Here is a 17,336-nt window from a genome sequence, read left to right on the forward strand (position 1 = left end):
GTGCACATTTCCTAGGATTTGTATACAATTCCTTGATTTCATACATTTCCGGTAACATATACATCATATACACCAATTACAGGTATACACAAAAACTAACATAATATTTGTTAGTTGTTTAGATTTAATTGTTATAATTTTTACGTGTACTCTATTGGTATGTCTAAATAAATAAATAAATTCCCACCAAATTAAAACAGTTCACTAAAATAATGATGAAGTAGAAAATTACAATTATAGCCCACTTATCTTTTTCCTTTAAACATATAATTAATTTTAATATGATAATGCCATCAATAATTATTTTAAATTACGTTCTAATTGGAATGCATACTTGATATTGTTTATTTTTAGGCATAATTAAGTTCCTACAGTATTTAATTACTGTCCACTTGCAAATATATTATTTTTTGCCCAGACCTTTTCGACCAGATTTTCATTATTTATTTTTTTTTTATATATTTTTCTGTCATTGTTACGGTACATTAATTTGTTCGTTTTTTATATTTCGTCTGTGGTCGGTTTTGTTCGTATTTTTGTTATTATCGACATTTTTAAGGGCATTTAATGTTTATTCCTAAGGTTTATTCATTCATTTTTGTCACACTATCATTCAGATAAAAGTCTTTCTGCCATTGTTACTGTCCGTATTTGTCTTTTTGTACAACTACCTAGTCTTTATTCAATCACCGTTTTCTTAATTTTTATCCAATAGGTCCTCCTCCTTTACCTGCAGTTCTTCATTTCTCTCTCTCTCTCCCTTCTAGTGGTATATTCGTACCTACCTTTGTTATTTTCGTTATCTTTTTAACCAATAGTCTTATCAGCCACTTGGTTACCAGTTTTTTTGAAGTAAGTTTTTCGTTAATTTCTCTCTTTTAGTGGTATCATCCCTTCGCCACCCGTTCCCCGGGTGGGTGGAAAACTTCAACGGCCCCAGCGGGGTAGCCGCTGCGGCCGGCAAGGGTCTGTTACACGTGTTCCGACGGGGCAACACGATGCGGGCAGATTTGTTGCCCGTTGATATAGCCATTGATACGTTAATGGCAGTCGCCTGGGAAACTGCTATCGATAAGTGAGTATAGTGACACAAACACACACTCAAACTCAAAAAATTAAAAAAAAATATACTTACAATCAAATTAAAATTTAGATTTCAACTCATACTCAAACTCAACTCAAACTCAATACATAACCAATACATACCCAACTCAAACTCAATACATACCCAACTCAACACATAAGTTATGAGTCAAGGCAAGGGGCTGTTACACGTGTTCCGACGGGGCAACACGATGCGGGCAGATTTGTTGCCCGTTGATATAGCCATCGATACGTTGGTGGCTGTTGCTTGGGAAACTGCTATCGATAAGTAAGTATGACACCAAACACACACAAAAATGAAACTAAAACTCAAGCGCAAATTAAAATTAACACACAGATTAATATTTACTTATTCCATAACTATAATACTCAAATCTAACTGAAATTAAACTCAACTGCAACTAAAACTCATGCTCTAAGTAACTGGAGTGTCTGTGAAGAAGACAATATGTGACAATATGAATTAAAGGTAGACAAAACAGTAAAAAAATGTGTGTGTGTAGTAGTGTACACACGTAAGAAGTGAAACTTTTTTATGACCCTTTTTTTCAAAAAATAATTTACTATATGCAACTTTACAGAAACACGTCGAATTACGCGTGGTAGGGATAAGAAAAACATGGCGCGTAACGAAAAAATGTTACACTAAATTTTTTTCCAACCCCGATAAAAAAGTTTCACTTCAAAAACTATTTCTCCTAGTTATACAAAAAAATAAACAAATAATTTTTCCACAGACCAAAAACAGTAAAAGTATACAACTGTAGCACATGCGAGAATCCAACTAGATGGTCCGATTTCGAGTTGTCTTTACGTCGCTATTTACCGAAATATCCACTTGATGCTGCTCTGTGGTATCCTTCTGGTGCTGGCGTTGAGAACAGGTAATTTATCTATAACTTTAGCGGTACCTGTATCGGTAGTTACCTCTATCTGTATCGAAAATATGTACCTGTATCTATATCAACACTTAAATCTATATCTGTATTTGAATCTGTATCTGTATATGAATCTGTATCTGTATAATATGAATCTCTATCTAAACCCAACCAAATGGGCAGATTTCAATTTGTCTTTACGTCGCTATTTACCTAAATATCCGTATATATCTGTATGTATGTATGTATGTATCTGTGTCTGAATATCTGTATCGGTATCTGAACCTATACCTATATCTAAGTCTGCATCTGTATTATGTAATCTATATCTAAACCCAACTAGATATATTATTTATATCTATACTTATATCTGTATCTGTAAATTTACCCGTACCGTATCTGTACCTATGTATATTTATATTATCTGAACAAGACTACAGGGGCAGATTTAGAGTTTCCTTTCGTCACTATTTACCTAAGTATCTATTTAATGCTGTGACTGTATCAGTATCTATATCTCTACCTGTAATTATATCTGTATCTCTATCTATATTAATTTTTATTGTATTTTGATTTCAGATACATTCACAAATTTCTCGAATTTACTCTACAAACTATTCCATTACATTTAGCGGAATATATTCTCAACACTTTAGGAGTGAAAATGAGGTAAGTATCTAAGTTTTTTTAACATTATTTTTAATTTAAATTGATATTATTACTAGCTTATGTCTTAAATGAGCCGTTTCATTCATGGCCTAGGCTCTTGATTAAACGCCATTTTATGAAGGGCCTGGATGATATCCAGCCGTATAGTTGAATAGGAAAACGGCAAGTCAGGTCAGGAAAAGTTAATTTTGAGACGCTTAATAAAGAGCCTAGGCGTTTAATGAAAATGAAAAAAACAATGAAGTGAATTGTCTGCTACAGATTCAAAATATGTTTTAATATTAAGTAGTCACATTTAAATCAATTTTTTAATCTTTATTCGAAATAGAAACACTTAAATTTTTAATTAATATTAAAAAATAAAATGTTTTCTCAACAGAATAAGTCTAATAACAGCTGAACAGAAAATGCGCGCCATGAACGATGTTTTAACGTTTTTCGCGCTACGTGAATGGCAATTTCGCACAGATAATGTAAAGAGATTGAGGAATAGACTAACGCCACAAGATAGAGAGATATATAATCTGGATCCACAGACTATAGAGTGAGTAAAATATATTTCTATTGGGTTAAGATATTTTTATTTTATTGGGTTAAAATTTAAAATATTTTTATTTATTTGGGTATTATATTATGTATGTTGATGTAGGTACGAACTATAGAGAGTAAACGATTTTTTATCGGTTAAATCTGAATCCATAGATTATAGAGTGAGTAAGTTTTGAAGTGAAACTTCTATAGGCGCGTTGAGAGTAAAATTTCAAGGTCGCGTCATGGCAATACCGTCACGTCATGGAGTAAAGCGACGATTTTGATATCTTTGAATCTTGGCAAGGAAGTTTCACTTCTGACACGTGTACTCGGCATACACGCTCTTTTTTTATATATATTTTCAACAATATAAATAATTTTTACATATAATTTACTATTTTTCAGCTGGGATGAACAATACAAAAACTTTATAATAGGCACTCGGAAATATTTATTAAAAGAGCCAGATGAAAATATGCCAGAAGCTGCTCGCCATATGAACCGGTAAGCATAAAATAGAATAAGTATAAGACCTAAAATGGAACCCTGAGGTACACCATACAGATTTTAAAGTTCATTGTTTCATTTATATTTATATTTCTAGAAAAATCAATATGAAATTGAGCTTATTATTGTATTTACACTGTACTTTGTTTATATTATTAAAAAAATGCATAGATATATTAATAAATCTTATACAAAATAAGTGAGTTAGGTAATCAAATGCCATAGGTAAATCTAAGTTTATTTTGAAAGGTTTAGTTAATTTTGATAAAATGTGATCTCTATTGTTTCTAAAAAGTATTTATAAATATTTACTTTGTTTAATTTTATTAATGATATAATGCTATAAAATAATAGTAAATGCATGAGTACATTGTGAAAGAATAGCTTAAATTCTTGACTTTAATCGCGAAAGAAGCCTATTTATCTTTACTCAAAATTTCATCCCGATCTGATCATCCGTTTTTACATGAAAGAGTAACAAACATCCTATAAAAATATCATCGTATAAAACTTTCGCCTCTATCATCAACATTTATTTATTTATTCTTCATTGTATACACAGTAAGGAAATATAAAAATGAAAACAAAACAAAATAAAAGATATATACAATGGGCGGCTAATGGCCAGAAGCTATTTCTTCCAGACAACCGTCGACATTATAGTTTAATTATTTCTATTCTATTAATAATAATAAATATTTTTTACAGATTATATTATCTTCACAAGGGAGTTATGGCATTTTCAATCGTATTATTCTTACGATTGCTTCTACAAAATAAATTCATAAGGGAATTCGTGTACGCAACACTACGACTATTGTTGTCTCTTTTCAACGACGCATACACTCATATAATGGGTGTTGAGTGAAAGAGATAGATATAAGATAAGAAGATATAAGTGTAAGACTTCAAAAAACTTTGTGACTATAATTTTCAAATAAATGAATATGTACATATTATTACATAAAGCCTATCTAATCAAAACAATTTTCCAGTGAAGTTAAATTTCGAAGCTTATTTTGAAGTAACAAACAAGAAATATCTCATCGAAGTGAAACTTCTTAGGCGCGCTGATAGTAGAACTTCAAGATTGCGTCATGGAAATACCGTCCAAAAAAGTTTCAGTTCTGACACACTGTGTGTCACACACCGAGTGTGTGGTTCACACACACACTAGGCGCACGAGCATTTTAGTATAAATCTTTCACTATTATTGTAAATCAGTATAGATTTATAAAATACTGCATTATTTAAGTATTGTGCCACAGATAAAAAAGAATGTCGCAAAGCTTTTTGAAGAATATTTCTTGTCAAATTAAAATCCTCATAAATTGGTAACAAGTGGAGGTGTAAATACAAATTTAAAGGTGATTTGTGTAAAAACTTGAGAATATAAAATATATTTGTCTTAAACTATTATAATTATTAAGTGTAAAAACTAAAAATGTTGCTCAAATATAATCGCATTTTATGGCATATAGATTGTAAAAGGTGCGAAAGGTTATTTTATTGTATATTTTATAAGGTTAAATATATGTTTATTATTATTAAAATATTTTATCACTAATAATATGGGTACTGTACACGGGTGGAGTAAGAGCGTATACGCATTATGCGGGTAACCGCATTGCGGGTAGCCGTCCGGCTGACCGCAAGCACAATTATGTACGTAATATTCATTTCTATGCGCACTGCGATGCGGCTACCGCAGACCGCACAGTGCGCATAGAAATGAATATTACGTACATAATTGTGCTTGCGGTCAGCCGGACGGCTACCCGCAATGCGGCTACCCGCATAGTGCGTATACGCTCTAAACAGTATACCAGGGATTCCCAACCTTTTTCAGCTCGCGTCGCAGTTTCATGTGAAGTTTTTTGTCACTCACCCAACTCTATTTGAAAATAAAACGATATAAGTACCTACAATACAAGTATAGGAATTAAGTAACAAAAATTTAAAATATTAACTCAATTTTTTGTGAAAGAATTTAAAGAGAAATCAACAAGTGAGGCCTAAGAAAAGCAAAAACAAAACACATCGTAGCTTTAAAATTTTGTATGTCATTTGACGATGCTATGTTTCTTACCGATTCGAGTGCTCAAAAAAATTACTCGCGAATAAAAGCAGATCGACTCACGCTGCCCCTTTAGCTTTCTACGGCGCACAATTTGGGAACCCCTGCGGTAGAGTGAACTAGAATACCACTGTACATACCAGTTTTAGTCATTGAGGTATTATTACTACGTATAGAGAGGACACCACGAACAAAATCTGTGCGACAAATACGGCGGCGCGGGGCGGCTTGTGAGTAGATATTCTGCATCTTAATACTTATAAATTAAAACCAATCAATGTAAGAAATAAATATTGTTTATCTCATTAAAAAAATATGAATAAACTTATCAATTAAAACCAATTAATGTAACAAAAACAAAATGGAGACGATTGACTCTAACTCCTGTTACAAATAGTGTAGTAGCGATGTCCTCTCTAGTACGTAGTACTCAATGGTTTTAGTCTGTGGTTTTAGTAGAAATTTTAGTACTCTACTCTAACAATAGTGTCTACATTAGTATAGTAAGTAGGACAGGTAGTACTCTACTGCTCTACTCTACCGTTTACTCTACCCATGTACAGCGGCCATTAATTAAAAATGAACATGTAAAAATATCCAATAAGACGAGTAAATAATAATTGTGAAAGCTTTAATAAAAACGTTTTGTAAATTAAAATTGTGTTTTATTTATTACCTTTTCCTGAAATCCTTGAAATATATTGTTTTATTTAACTGCTTATTAATCCATACTAATATTATGAATGCGAAAGTAACTCTGTCTGTCTGTCTGTTACTCAATCACACCTTAACTACTAAACCAATTTGCATGAAATTTGGTATAGAGATATTTTGATACCCGAGAAAGGACATAGGATAGGTTTTATCCCGGAAATCCCACGGGAGCGGGTTTTTCTTTCTTCTGCGCGGGCGATGCCGCGGGTGGAAAGCTAGTGGGTTATAAACTTATTGATGTCATATTTTTTATTACATCAGTATTTTAGATTGTTGATAAAAAAAATATCTTAATTTTATGCTATGTTTTGTTAAAATTAGTGCATTCCTTTTACTTCGATATATTATAGTGTTATTATCTAAGGTGTTATTTAAAAATGAATAACATAAAATAAAATACATGTCCCCGTGTAATTCAGTATTCTCCTAGGAACTAGATATTTTTAGTTATAGAAGTTATCTTATTGCAACTCATATTCACAAATGACTCAATAATATTATTAAATCAAAAAATCAAAAAGAAATGTATTCGATACCGCAATAATGACATAATGTTTAATCTGTGCTAAGTACCAACTGTCAAGTGTCAAATTACACATGTCATTGTCATTTCCACGGACTAATTTGCGAACTTTAACACAAAAAAAATAGAATCAACATTCCAAATTCAAACAATTAAAGGCCAAAGAGATACTGCGTCGCTTTTACTATACAATGTGAATTGGCTTACAAAATGTTCAACAAAGTGTTTCAACGCGCGCTTAAGTTCCGATTGAAGAAAAGCTATCCGACAAACATCTATGATTTGAATCGAGGTGCCGCGATAGCAGTACGCCGACCATACAGCGATGAAGTTAAAAAAGCGCAGGCTTCGAGCGTTGCGTCGCCTGGTCCTACGATATTCGACAAAATAATTTCAAAGGAAATCAAGGCAGATATTATATACGAGGATGATTTTTGTCTTGCGTTCAACGATGTAGCTCCGCAGGCGCCGATTCATTTTTTGGTGATTCCGAAACGCAGAATACCCAGGCTGCAAGACTGTGAATCGACTGATAAAGAGGTATGTACGGTATTTTATGAACTATTTACTTTTTACAACTTTGCTTTTAATATAACCTCAATAAAGTATTTGGTAATGATATACAGCTAAAATTGAAAATAATCTTAATTACTTAGATACTCTCAATTCTTTGATGGTGGATTTAATAATATCTGAAATCTTATTTTCTAATACTATTCACCTAGTGATGGTAAACGAAAACTCATATTCAGTGTTAAGTATTGGAACATTGCATAGAATCTTTTCGAACACACTAAGAACAACGAAAGAATGTTCTATATTCGCTAGTTCAATGTAACTACATTATTCACAAAATATACTGTGTACGCAAAAATTTTTCAATAAGCCAAGCCTTAAAAATTAGACCCAGTAAAAGTCAAGAATCAAGTCTCAAGAAAAATAGAAAATAATTAAAAATTATCTACTAATATGTGTTGACATGAACGCCTCAAAACATGTCTTATCTATAAAACAGAGATAATTTTGGAATGCTATCCTTGCGTTCATGTTTCGCTTATCACACATTCCATATGATTTAGTCACGAGCATGTGACAATAATAATTATATAAATGCAAAATTTGCTTGTCTGTCTGTTAAATTTTGTGGCTAGTCTAAATATGAATACTGATTTGTATGGAATTTTGACTTAAATAGGCAAAGATTCAATATAAAACAATAGCAAAATTTCTATCAATAATAATTAACCCCTAACTCTTAATCTGTAAATAAAGAATGTTCATTTTTGCCTGTGGTTTTGTCTGTAGTTGTAAATGCAGGTTATATAATATCACTAGCGGTCCGCCCCGGCTTCGCCCGTGGTACCTACATGTTTTAACTATCCTATCTCTCAAGTTGGATCGAACTGCACATGGTGTGCGAATTTTATTATAATCGGTTAAGTGGTTTAGGAGTCCATTGAGGACAAAAATTGTGACACGAGATTTATATATTATTATACTAGCGGTCCGCCCCGGCTTCGCCCGTGGTACATATTTACGTTTTCTCTACATAAAAACCATCCTCGTACTTCAAGGAATATAATAAAAAAAGAATTATCGAAATCGGTTCAGCCGTTCTCGAGTTATGCGCTTACCAACACATTTTGCGATTCATTTTTATATATAAGAAGATTAAGATTACCTAATACTCCACACAAATATTATAAAGAATGATTTGATTTTCATTGAACCTGAAGCTGTATTTACTAACAGCTGCGCTTCGCGGTTTCACCCGCGCGGCTCCGCTCCTGTTGGTCTTAGCGTGATGATATATAGCCTATAGCCTTCCTCTATTCATGGGCTATCTAACACCGAAATAATTTTTCAAATCGGACCAGTAGTTCCTGAAATTAGCATGTTCAAACAAACAAACTCTTCAGCTTTATAATATTAGTATAGTTACTACTACCAGACATATCTTAAATTATTCTGATAATTTAGATTTATCTCTAGTAATAGTAATGCAAAAGTATGACAAGTAAAGTATGGCTTCACATATTTTTATCTGCGATAATAACAAAAATAAAATGCAGCCTTCACTAATTCATAAAGTAATACTATGATCTCTAATGAAATGATTTTCTCTTCTGTCCAAATATTTTAAAATTCCAGAGTGAATCAACAATTAAGTTTATATTAACTACTATTTCGCCCGAGTTAAATATTATATTTTCTTTCCGAAAAATTCATTTTCATACTTGAAGGAATATTAAAAATCAAATTGGTTCAGCTGTTCTCTAGATTTGTGCTAGGCAACAAATTTAGCTAATCTATTAGAAAAAAAATCTGAAGCCGGGGCGGACCGCTAGTTATAGATAACTTATATAAGTCTACTAAAATCTCTCTATTCCATTCATTTCAGCTTCTCGGCCATCTCATGGTGGTAGCAAGATCGCTAGGCGCAGAACGAGCTCCAGCAGGCTGGCGTCTAGTCATAAACAACGGTAGACACGGAGCACAGTCTGTCTACCATCTACACTTGCATGTTCTCGGCGGCAGGCAAATGGGCTGGCCGCCGGGGTAATTACCGATTCGTGGATGGCAACACTAAGCTGTCAAAGTGACAGTTGAAAAAAAAAATTTAATCACTTTGTCTATGGTAGCTGTCAAACTGTGTTTTTTTTTTCTAGTTAAAGCAATGAGTAAAGACTTTGTGCCAGTGTCAAGTTTAAAACTGAATTGACAGTTGAAAAGCTGAAGTTTGTTTCGGGTAGTTTTAAAATTGTGAAAATTCTGATAAAAAATTCAACTTTGGGTTTGAGGGATGCCATAGACAAAGTAGTTCAGTCTTGTTCATAACGTTGAAATAAAATTGAATCAGATAAATCTGTCATTTCGAATTGATAAATAAAGATTACTTTAAAAATAATCTGTATTCGGAATTTATTTCAGTGTTGCCAAATTTGAAAATTGCAAATTATAAAACGTAAAATTTTTTCGAGATATCGATTATGAAGTAAATATACTGTATGCATAAAAAAAAATTAAAAGCGTATTTACATAAAAAAGTTAAAACGCAGTTTTGGCGGGAATTTTTTAACAATGATAAGGCTTTAGAAAATAAACTATGTTCATTGTGAAGATATTTTACAATTTGTCTGTTTGTTATCTGATAGTAACGAATCTTTTGATAAAAAGATTTGATTTACTATATTACATACATTTTGCATTCATAATAATATCCTCATCTATTCCTAACTTAACTTCCTAATTTTTATCATTTCACCTAGTTTGTTTTCATCAAAATCCATTCAGCATTTTAAAGACAATAATATAACAGACAGTTTCAGACAAGTATTGATTTTGGTTTGAAATTTATATTACATATTATGAAACTTAAAAATTGTTTGGTAATACCCTAAAATTTACAATTTTGTGTTTTAAAGTATAGAAATACTGTTATAAATACTGTAATTGTTACTTATTAAAATATTGTATATTTACTTTCTTAATCGATAATGTAGAAAAAAAAACTTCAATCAAAAATGAATTAAAATTCCATGTATTAAGTACGAATTTCGCTCAAACAATATCAAAGCAATACTAAAGATTTTAAATTGTGTCATATTTATGGCCATTTCTTAGTATTAGATTTAGATTTAAGTTTTTTCATATTATTATTAATTAATAAATTAGTTCTTAGTGCAATAATTCAGCCAAAGTAGTACTAAGATTTCCATCGATATAATCTTGTTGATTTTTCTATGTAATTCATTATTATAATAGATATTAGCATTTATAGATATATTTTTTGGTATTAATGTTGAATATTAATGCATTGATCTAGTGCCTTATATATCTAACCAGAAAAATCTATATGTTACAGCCAAATAGCTTAATCAGCTGTTTAATTAAAAGCCTAGCCTCTTAATTAAACGCTCGAGTAAGCTACTTGGCATATACATTGCTGGCGATGTAACATGTTTTGTTAATAATTTCTTTAGAAAACAATCAATGTAATCGAAACAGATTTCTTAAAACCAGGGCCGTATTTATACTTTTAGAGGCCCTGGGGCCTTATTCATAAACGACTTTCTATATATAAGAAAACTTTATGATAAAAATTAATTTGATATTTTTTTCTATTCTTTAAAAAAATTCTCATTTGTTAACTATTTGTATGCTATAAAACTAAATATCAAATTGAAAATTTCTTAAATTGTAATGGATTTTGATATTTTTGTTCAAAATTGAAAATATTTTACTAATTGTAAAATCTGTGTTCGGATTAAGTAGATTTTTTATCTAAAATTTCAATCAGAGAGTCGTTTGTGTATCGTTATACGGATATTATGTATTATGTGCCTTCAAATTGTATATCTAATTAAAATCGACTTTCGTAACGTAATCTGTAAAGAATTTGAGGCCCTAACTTGAAAGAAATAACTACAGTTTGTTGACCGCAGTGCATAAGTATGGGTTATTTTAACTAAATAAAAACCACGATTTAGGGTATTATTATATTTAAAATTTATTCAGTACAGTTAATAATTCATAAATTTCTTATTTTGCAACAGGTTTTCTTTAAAAACTACTTAATATAGTATAACATAAATATTGCCTTATTTTTTACTAACAGGCCCTAAGTATTCTTTAAAGTTTAAAATTTTGTCAAAAAGTCATTTTAAACAATTTCAAAATTAAAAAATATCCTGATTTTTAGTATACCATTTGATTTATATAAATTTTAGGTTATTTTTACTAACGGGTAGAACTATCTATTTATTGTAAAAATAAATAAAACAAAAACTGTGGGTCTGATAGTCAAAAAAATGAAATTTTTATTAGAGTTGAATCTCAAAATACAATAGTCAAATCTAGTCACAGTGTAGTCATTATTTTAATGAATGTTACTAATAATTTATATACTTGTTATTTTTATTATTATTTCACATTTTCTATAAAAAATCATTTTAAAATGACAATAACTATATATTATTTATAATAATCCAATAAAAATAAACAGCAGATAATTATTAGGAATATTCATTAAAATTAATAAAAATTGTAATTTTTTCTGCTGATTCTACTTTTGCCACTGTTCGTCGCAAGCTGTGGTTTTTTCATATTATAAATATGAAAAAGTATTAAAATAAAATTGAAACCTGTCATTCATATCAATATGTAATATGCAATTTCTTAACATTTTTGTAACTTCAAGATAGTAGAAAAAAAATTGACTTATTAAAGCAAGCAAGCAGTTTAAAAACATTTGTAAAAGTAAATTTTGATAAATACCTTCACAAAAGACAGAAAATTTATTATATAAATCCAGTAATTTTTTTAAATTAGTTTAGTTTAAGATTGGTTGTGGGCGTATACGGACGTGATTTGAATGTTTTTGTAAGAAAATGTAAAGAATCGCTTCGTAACTGTTTATTTGTTAAGAATTTAATGTAATGTTAAATTCTGTAACCAAAGGTATTTAATAAATTTGTTATTTGAGATTTGTGTTTTATTTTACTAATAAAATTGTACCTACTCTATATCACATGTTTGGACCACCACCACCTCTTCGCCTACCTACCTATAACATCTCTTATTCTCCTAATAAACCATTTATGTTGTTACTAGCTGTGCCCTGCGGTTTAAACCCGCACTGCTTCGCTCCTTTTGGTTTTAGCGTGATGATATATAGCCTAAGGCCTTCCGCGATAAATGGGCTATCTAACATCGAAAGAATTTTTCAAATCGGATCAGTAGTTCCTGAGATTAGCGCGTTCAAACAAACTCTTCAGCTTTATAATATTAGTATAGATATTAAAATTTATGACATTACATTTGAGCACATCTATTTACTTATCTATTAAATGTGACATGATGATTCATTTTTCCTGAACATATTTAATATGGATTTAAAAGTTAAATTATATTTTAAAGATAAGTTCTATCCTCCCTCACAAATTCATAAAATATTATAAAAGGTACGAAGTTAGTAAGTATATAAATTAATATTATAAATAAAACAATAAAACATTTTTTAAAACCATTTATTACCAATTTTAAGTAAACAGCACAAACACTTTGAAAACTAACATTTACAATTTCATTGTAAGATTAATTACAATAAAATACCGAAAAGATGAATTATGTAAACACTCGGTTACTGATAATATAATACTATGTGTCAAAAAGGGCTTATCTCATGCTCTAACTTACAGCTACAATAATTATCGTATACAAAAATTATGTTAGTTTATCATTGCACTTTTTCCCACTATTGGCCTAAATTCACAAATTTATTGCACAAAATTGTTTAGCTATAAAGAACATAATATCTATTCACACATTAACAACCATAATAATGTGGAGCAGCGTAAACCATGGGGGCAGGCGCACATGGAGGAGGGGGTAAAGCCATACAGGTAGGCGCTGGAGGCAAGGAAACACACGTAGGGGCAGCCGGAGGCAGGGAAACACAGGTAGGGGCAGGTGGGGGTAAGGAAACACATGTAGGAGCAGGTGGTAAAGACACGCAAGGCGTAGGTGGAGGCATAGACAAGTACATAGGCGCGGGGGCAGCTACGCAACTAGGGGCAGGGGGCAAAGACAGACAAGCTGGGGCCTTTCCACACGTTGGTACTGCATTTAACAACGGCGCCGCTGCAGCTAACGCCGATGACAAAACTGAAGGTAAAGCAGCTTCTAACAACGGTGGTAAAGAAGCTGCGATTGAAGCAGACAGTGTAGAGGATAGAAGTGGAGTGAGCGCCGGTAGTTCAGAGGCAAGTGAGGGGCAGGCTGGGGCACATGGAGGGAGTGGGGGCAATAGCAGTTCAACCGGTGGTGGTGACAGGCTGATCGGGGTTGGTGCTGGCCACAGGCATTGCGAGAATGCTTGCTGTGAAATAAATGAATATGTTACGTTATTCTACTACTTACAATTAAGTAATATTCTTTTTAATCAATATTTTGTTATTCTTAATAAGTGGTTATCATAATATGCACAGGTGACAGGATTAAGAAATAAAGTTTCTGTTTAGCGGGATAATAAAGGCTGATTTATAAAGATTTTTCCATCAGTGAACAGTTGAAAGTCGAAATGGCATCTGCCTCATACATATAACATAACCCATAGGGGGATTATCAAGCTATTTATACCAACATTGATTTAAAAGGTTTTCACGATTTGAAAATATAGGATTCGATACGTAATATATTTCTGTAGAATATTAACTAAAAGCAAATGCTGTTTAACTTACCTGCAACAAAGTAAAACACACAAGGGCAAATAAACTCATGTTGACTCATAATTCCACCTTCACACGGTGCCCTATATTGTAGTTTTTATCAAAATTGTGAAATTTTAACACAATTACATAAGTTTATTACATATTAATTATTTTTGCGACATCGTTGTCACGTATTACGTGGTAGGCGTATGAGTTTTGAAATATTTAATCTAATAGTACGTGATTTTAGTGTTTTTATTCACTACATAAGTGGATTGTAAATTATTATGGCTACATGCGTTGTACTTAGGTATATTATGTAGGTCATAAAATGTGTGTAAGAGAAATTTTGAATTAGAAATTTTGTTTATCGGTTCCTAATGGTTCACTAAACTAACATTAAATTTTTTCTCATTCTAAACTATCTACTTAATAAAATCGACTGTTGTTTAGTCCTTCAGGCTGTTTTGATCATAAGCTTAATTCTTAGATATTTCCATATAATATGCAGTAAATGGAAACCTGTTTTGTTGAAAACAGCAGTTAGATAGATTTCATTTATATTTTGCGTACTTAGCCAATTTACTTTTCGTAATAGGTGCTTTCTGCTAGTTGCAGTCTCACAAAATTCCGTTCAGCAATTTTCATGATGACATGATTATTAATTTGTGTGTAAACATCATATTAGCTACTTCAATAATTTAAAATGATATAGTTTCAATCAACAATTTGTTTTACTTTTGGAATCGATTTGTAAACCTATTATTTATTAAAATAAGGATATAGGTAGGAAATAAAACAACAATAAACGGCATCCGTACAATATTTATTAACTAATTTATTTATTTATAAATTATTATAACGGCCGGTCGGGGATAGAGGATACACTTTGAGGATAGGATGTTGGTAATCCTAATTTGTATCTAGGAGATATCCTAAAGTTGTGCTTTAGCCTAACCTTACTAAAAAAAATATTCCCTTGTATTCATCGTGCTTAATTAAGCTCAAGTACCATTGCTTTTATTAATTTTCTATACGTAGATTATATTTATATTAATGCTTATACAGGGTGTCCCACTATTGGTATACTAAGCGCGAAGGGACTTGTAGTTTTGCATACACTGATCACGTAAAAAATACACAACAAAATTACGTCAAAATTGTTTTGCTAAATTTTTCATGAAAATCCATGTTTTCTTCTCTAGCTTCGCGGAGCCGGCATATACCGCTTCTCTAATGTGAGCATTTTGTCTATGAAAACATAATCTTAAACTATCGTTTAAGATTATGTTTCTCATTATGTTCTCATGCTCACGTGCTGGTGGCAAAGTTGGGCGGGTTGCTTGTTATGGTTGTACACATAGAGTTTAAAGAATTCATTTGTTTTGAACAAAAAAGGCGTCTAAAATTTTATACGTATTTTTTACGTACTCAGCGTATGCAAAACTATAACCTCCTTTGAGCTTAGTATACCAGCAGTGGGACACCCTGTACAAAAAATTAAGGCATTCAAAATTAGCTATTTCTATGCACCTAAGGCTGTTTTGCCATAGCCCGGCCAGTAGTCATATCTTAGGCCCGTATTACTAAACCGATCTCAGTATTGAGTATGCTCTTACGTAAAAATTTGAGCTGCTCCGCTATCCTTCTAATATTATAAATGCGAAAGTTTGTGAGGGTATGTATGTGTGTGTTTGTTACTCTTTCACGCAAATACTACTGAACCGATTACAATTAAATTTAGCACACGTATGGATAGTTACTTGAATTAACACATAGGATAGGTTTTATCCCGGAAATCCCACGGGAACGGGAACTATGCGGTTTTTCCTTTGAAAACGCGGGCGAAGCCGCGGGCGGAAATCTAGTAAACAATACTTGAGCTGTCACTTGGGGTTGCGTTATCAGCTGAGTTTACCGTCAATTTATAAAGAACACTCGGCTCTTATGAGCGCACTTGTGACGTCACCGCTAGCATGATCGGCTCCTATTTCCTAAATTCAACGTTTATGTTCCCGCCATTGCGAGCGATCTCATTTAAGACGCTGTTAAGCTATTAACTATTGCATAGCTTCTATCGTGGGCCTTGAGCGCGGGGACCGAATCCAGAAATTCCACAACGAAAAAAACCTCACGCCCCCCACTCCGACGGGCACGGAGGTGTGGCTTGAAGGCATAGCATGCAATAGCTTTACCGCGGCAGTCCCCGAGTGACACACGTCTTTTTTTGATATGTATTTATTAATCAGCAATGATATCAAGGTGCTGAACTGAACTTGGGAGTGTATCAACTGATTTCGTACTTGAACGCGAGTATGTGTTCGATTTATTAATATGGGCCTATGCACCTAAGGCTGTTTTGCCATAACCCGGTCATTACTTAGAAATTAATTGTTAAGCGAATTTAAATAGCTTTAAATCCGATAAAATATTACTTCTACACTAGATGATATTCATGTTCACTACATTGAGGCAGTTATCGTAGTCAATATTCATTAAAAGTGTGTTTTCTATACTAATATTATAAAGAGGAAAGGCTTGTCTTTATGTATGTATGTATGTATGGTTTTCACGCATAAACTACTGGACCGATTTCAAAAATTCTTTCACCATTAGAAAGCTGCATCTTCACTGAGCAACATAGGCTATATTGCATTTTCAAAAATATTAGAGATCCTTACCAAAAATGCAATAATGTAACCCAAGGTGTAAAAAATTTCCCTAATAAAAATTCTGTCATCGCGTGCGCTGCGGAATCTATTCCTTGAAGTACGGGGATGGTTCTTATGAAATAAAAACGTAAACATGCAGGTACCACGGGCGAAACAGGGGCGGACCGCTAGTCTATAATAATTTAGATTTTAGACATATTTTGTGATTCCTCTCATTCTAACTCATACCATTATTTAATAATTTTCTTTTAAATTGTTATTAATATACAATTTTTGGCGTTACTTAAACTGTTAGTATATAAATTAAATCTTATATATAAAATTCTCGTGTCACAATGTTAGTCTGCATACTCCTCCGAAACGGGTGGACCGATTCTCATGAAATTTTCTATGCATATCGGGTAAGTCTGAGAATCGGCCAACATCTATTTTTCATATGTACCACGGGCG

At 32.1% G+C, this 17,336-nt stretch overlaps 3 protein-coding genes and 1 long non-coding RNA gene across 4 annotated transcripts in view; 3 read left to right on the plus strand and 1 right to left on the minus strand.

Moving 5' to 3' along the window:
* The window catches only part of LOC149475349 (putative fatty acyl-CoA reductase CG5065), a 62,020-nt gene extending 57,391 nt beyond the window's left edge, over window positions 1–4,629 (plus strand). The window contains exons 8-13 of the mRNA XM_089713408.1: window positions 883–1,075; window positions 1,842–1,988; window positions 2,562–2,651; window positions 3,031–3,195; window positions 3,588–3,686; window positions 4,398–4,629. Of these exons, the coding sequence (XP_089569534.1) occupies window positions 883–1,075; window positions 1,842–1,988; window positions 2,562–2,651; window positions 3,031–3,195; window positions 3,588–3,686; window positions 4,398–4,557 (854 nt within the window). The 3' untranslated portion in view covers window positions 4,558–4,629. The remainder of the gene's footprint in view (window positions 1–882; window positions 1,076–1,841; window positions 1,989–2,561; window positions 2,652–3,030; window positions 3,196–3,587; window positions 3,687–4,397) is intronic.
* A 2,462-nt stretch (window positions 4,630–7,091) lies between these two features.
* LOC149475351 (adenosine 5'-monophosphoramidase HINT1-like) lies at window positions 7,092–10,420 on the plus strand. The gene is made up of 2 exons (XM_089713500.1): window positions 7,092–7,543; window positions 9,405–10,420. The coding sequence occupies exons 1-2, from the start codon at window positions 7,214–7,216 to the stop codon at window positions 9,564–9,566; spliced, it is 492 nt and encodes a 163-aa protein (XP_089569626.1). The 5' UTR covers window positions 7,092–7,213; the 3' UTR covers window positions 9,567–10,420.
* Window positions 10,421–11,647: 1,227 nt separating this feature from the next.
* Window positions 11,648–12,487, plus strand: LOC149475352 (uncharacterized). The gene is made up of 2 exons (XR_016318086.1): window positions 11,648–12,256; window positions 12,296–12,487. It is a non-coding gene; the product is annotated as an uncharacterized LOC149475352 (long non-coding RNA).
* A 754-nt stretch (window positions 12,488–13,241) lies between these two features.
* LOC149475353 (uncharacterized) lies at window positions 13,242–14,283 on the minus strand. The gene is made up of 2 exons (XM_089713203.1): window positions 14,245–14,283; window positions 13,242–13,883 (listed from the first exon to the last, which is right to left on the minus strand). Exons 1-2 carry the CDS (start codon window positions 14,281–14,283, stop codon window positions 13,332–13,334), a joined length of 591 nt encoding a protein of 196 aa, XP_089569329.1. The 3' UTR covers window positions 13,242–13,331.
* Window positions 14,284–17,336: the final 3,053 nt, after the last annotated feature.

This window comes from Colias philodice, chromosome 30 (genome assembly GCF_061535455.1).
Source record: "Colias philodice isolate Cphi_HAF_F1 chromosome 30, ilColPhil1 Martin Lab GWU primary, whole genome shotgun sequence".
NCBI lineage: Eukaryota > Metazoa > Arthropoda > Insecta > Lepidoptera > Pieridae > Colias > Colias philodice.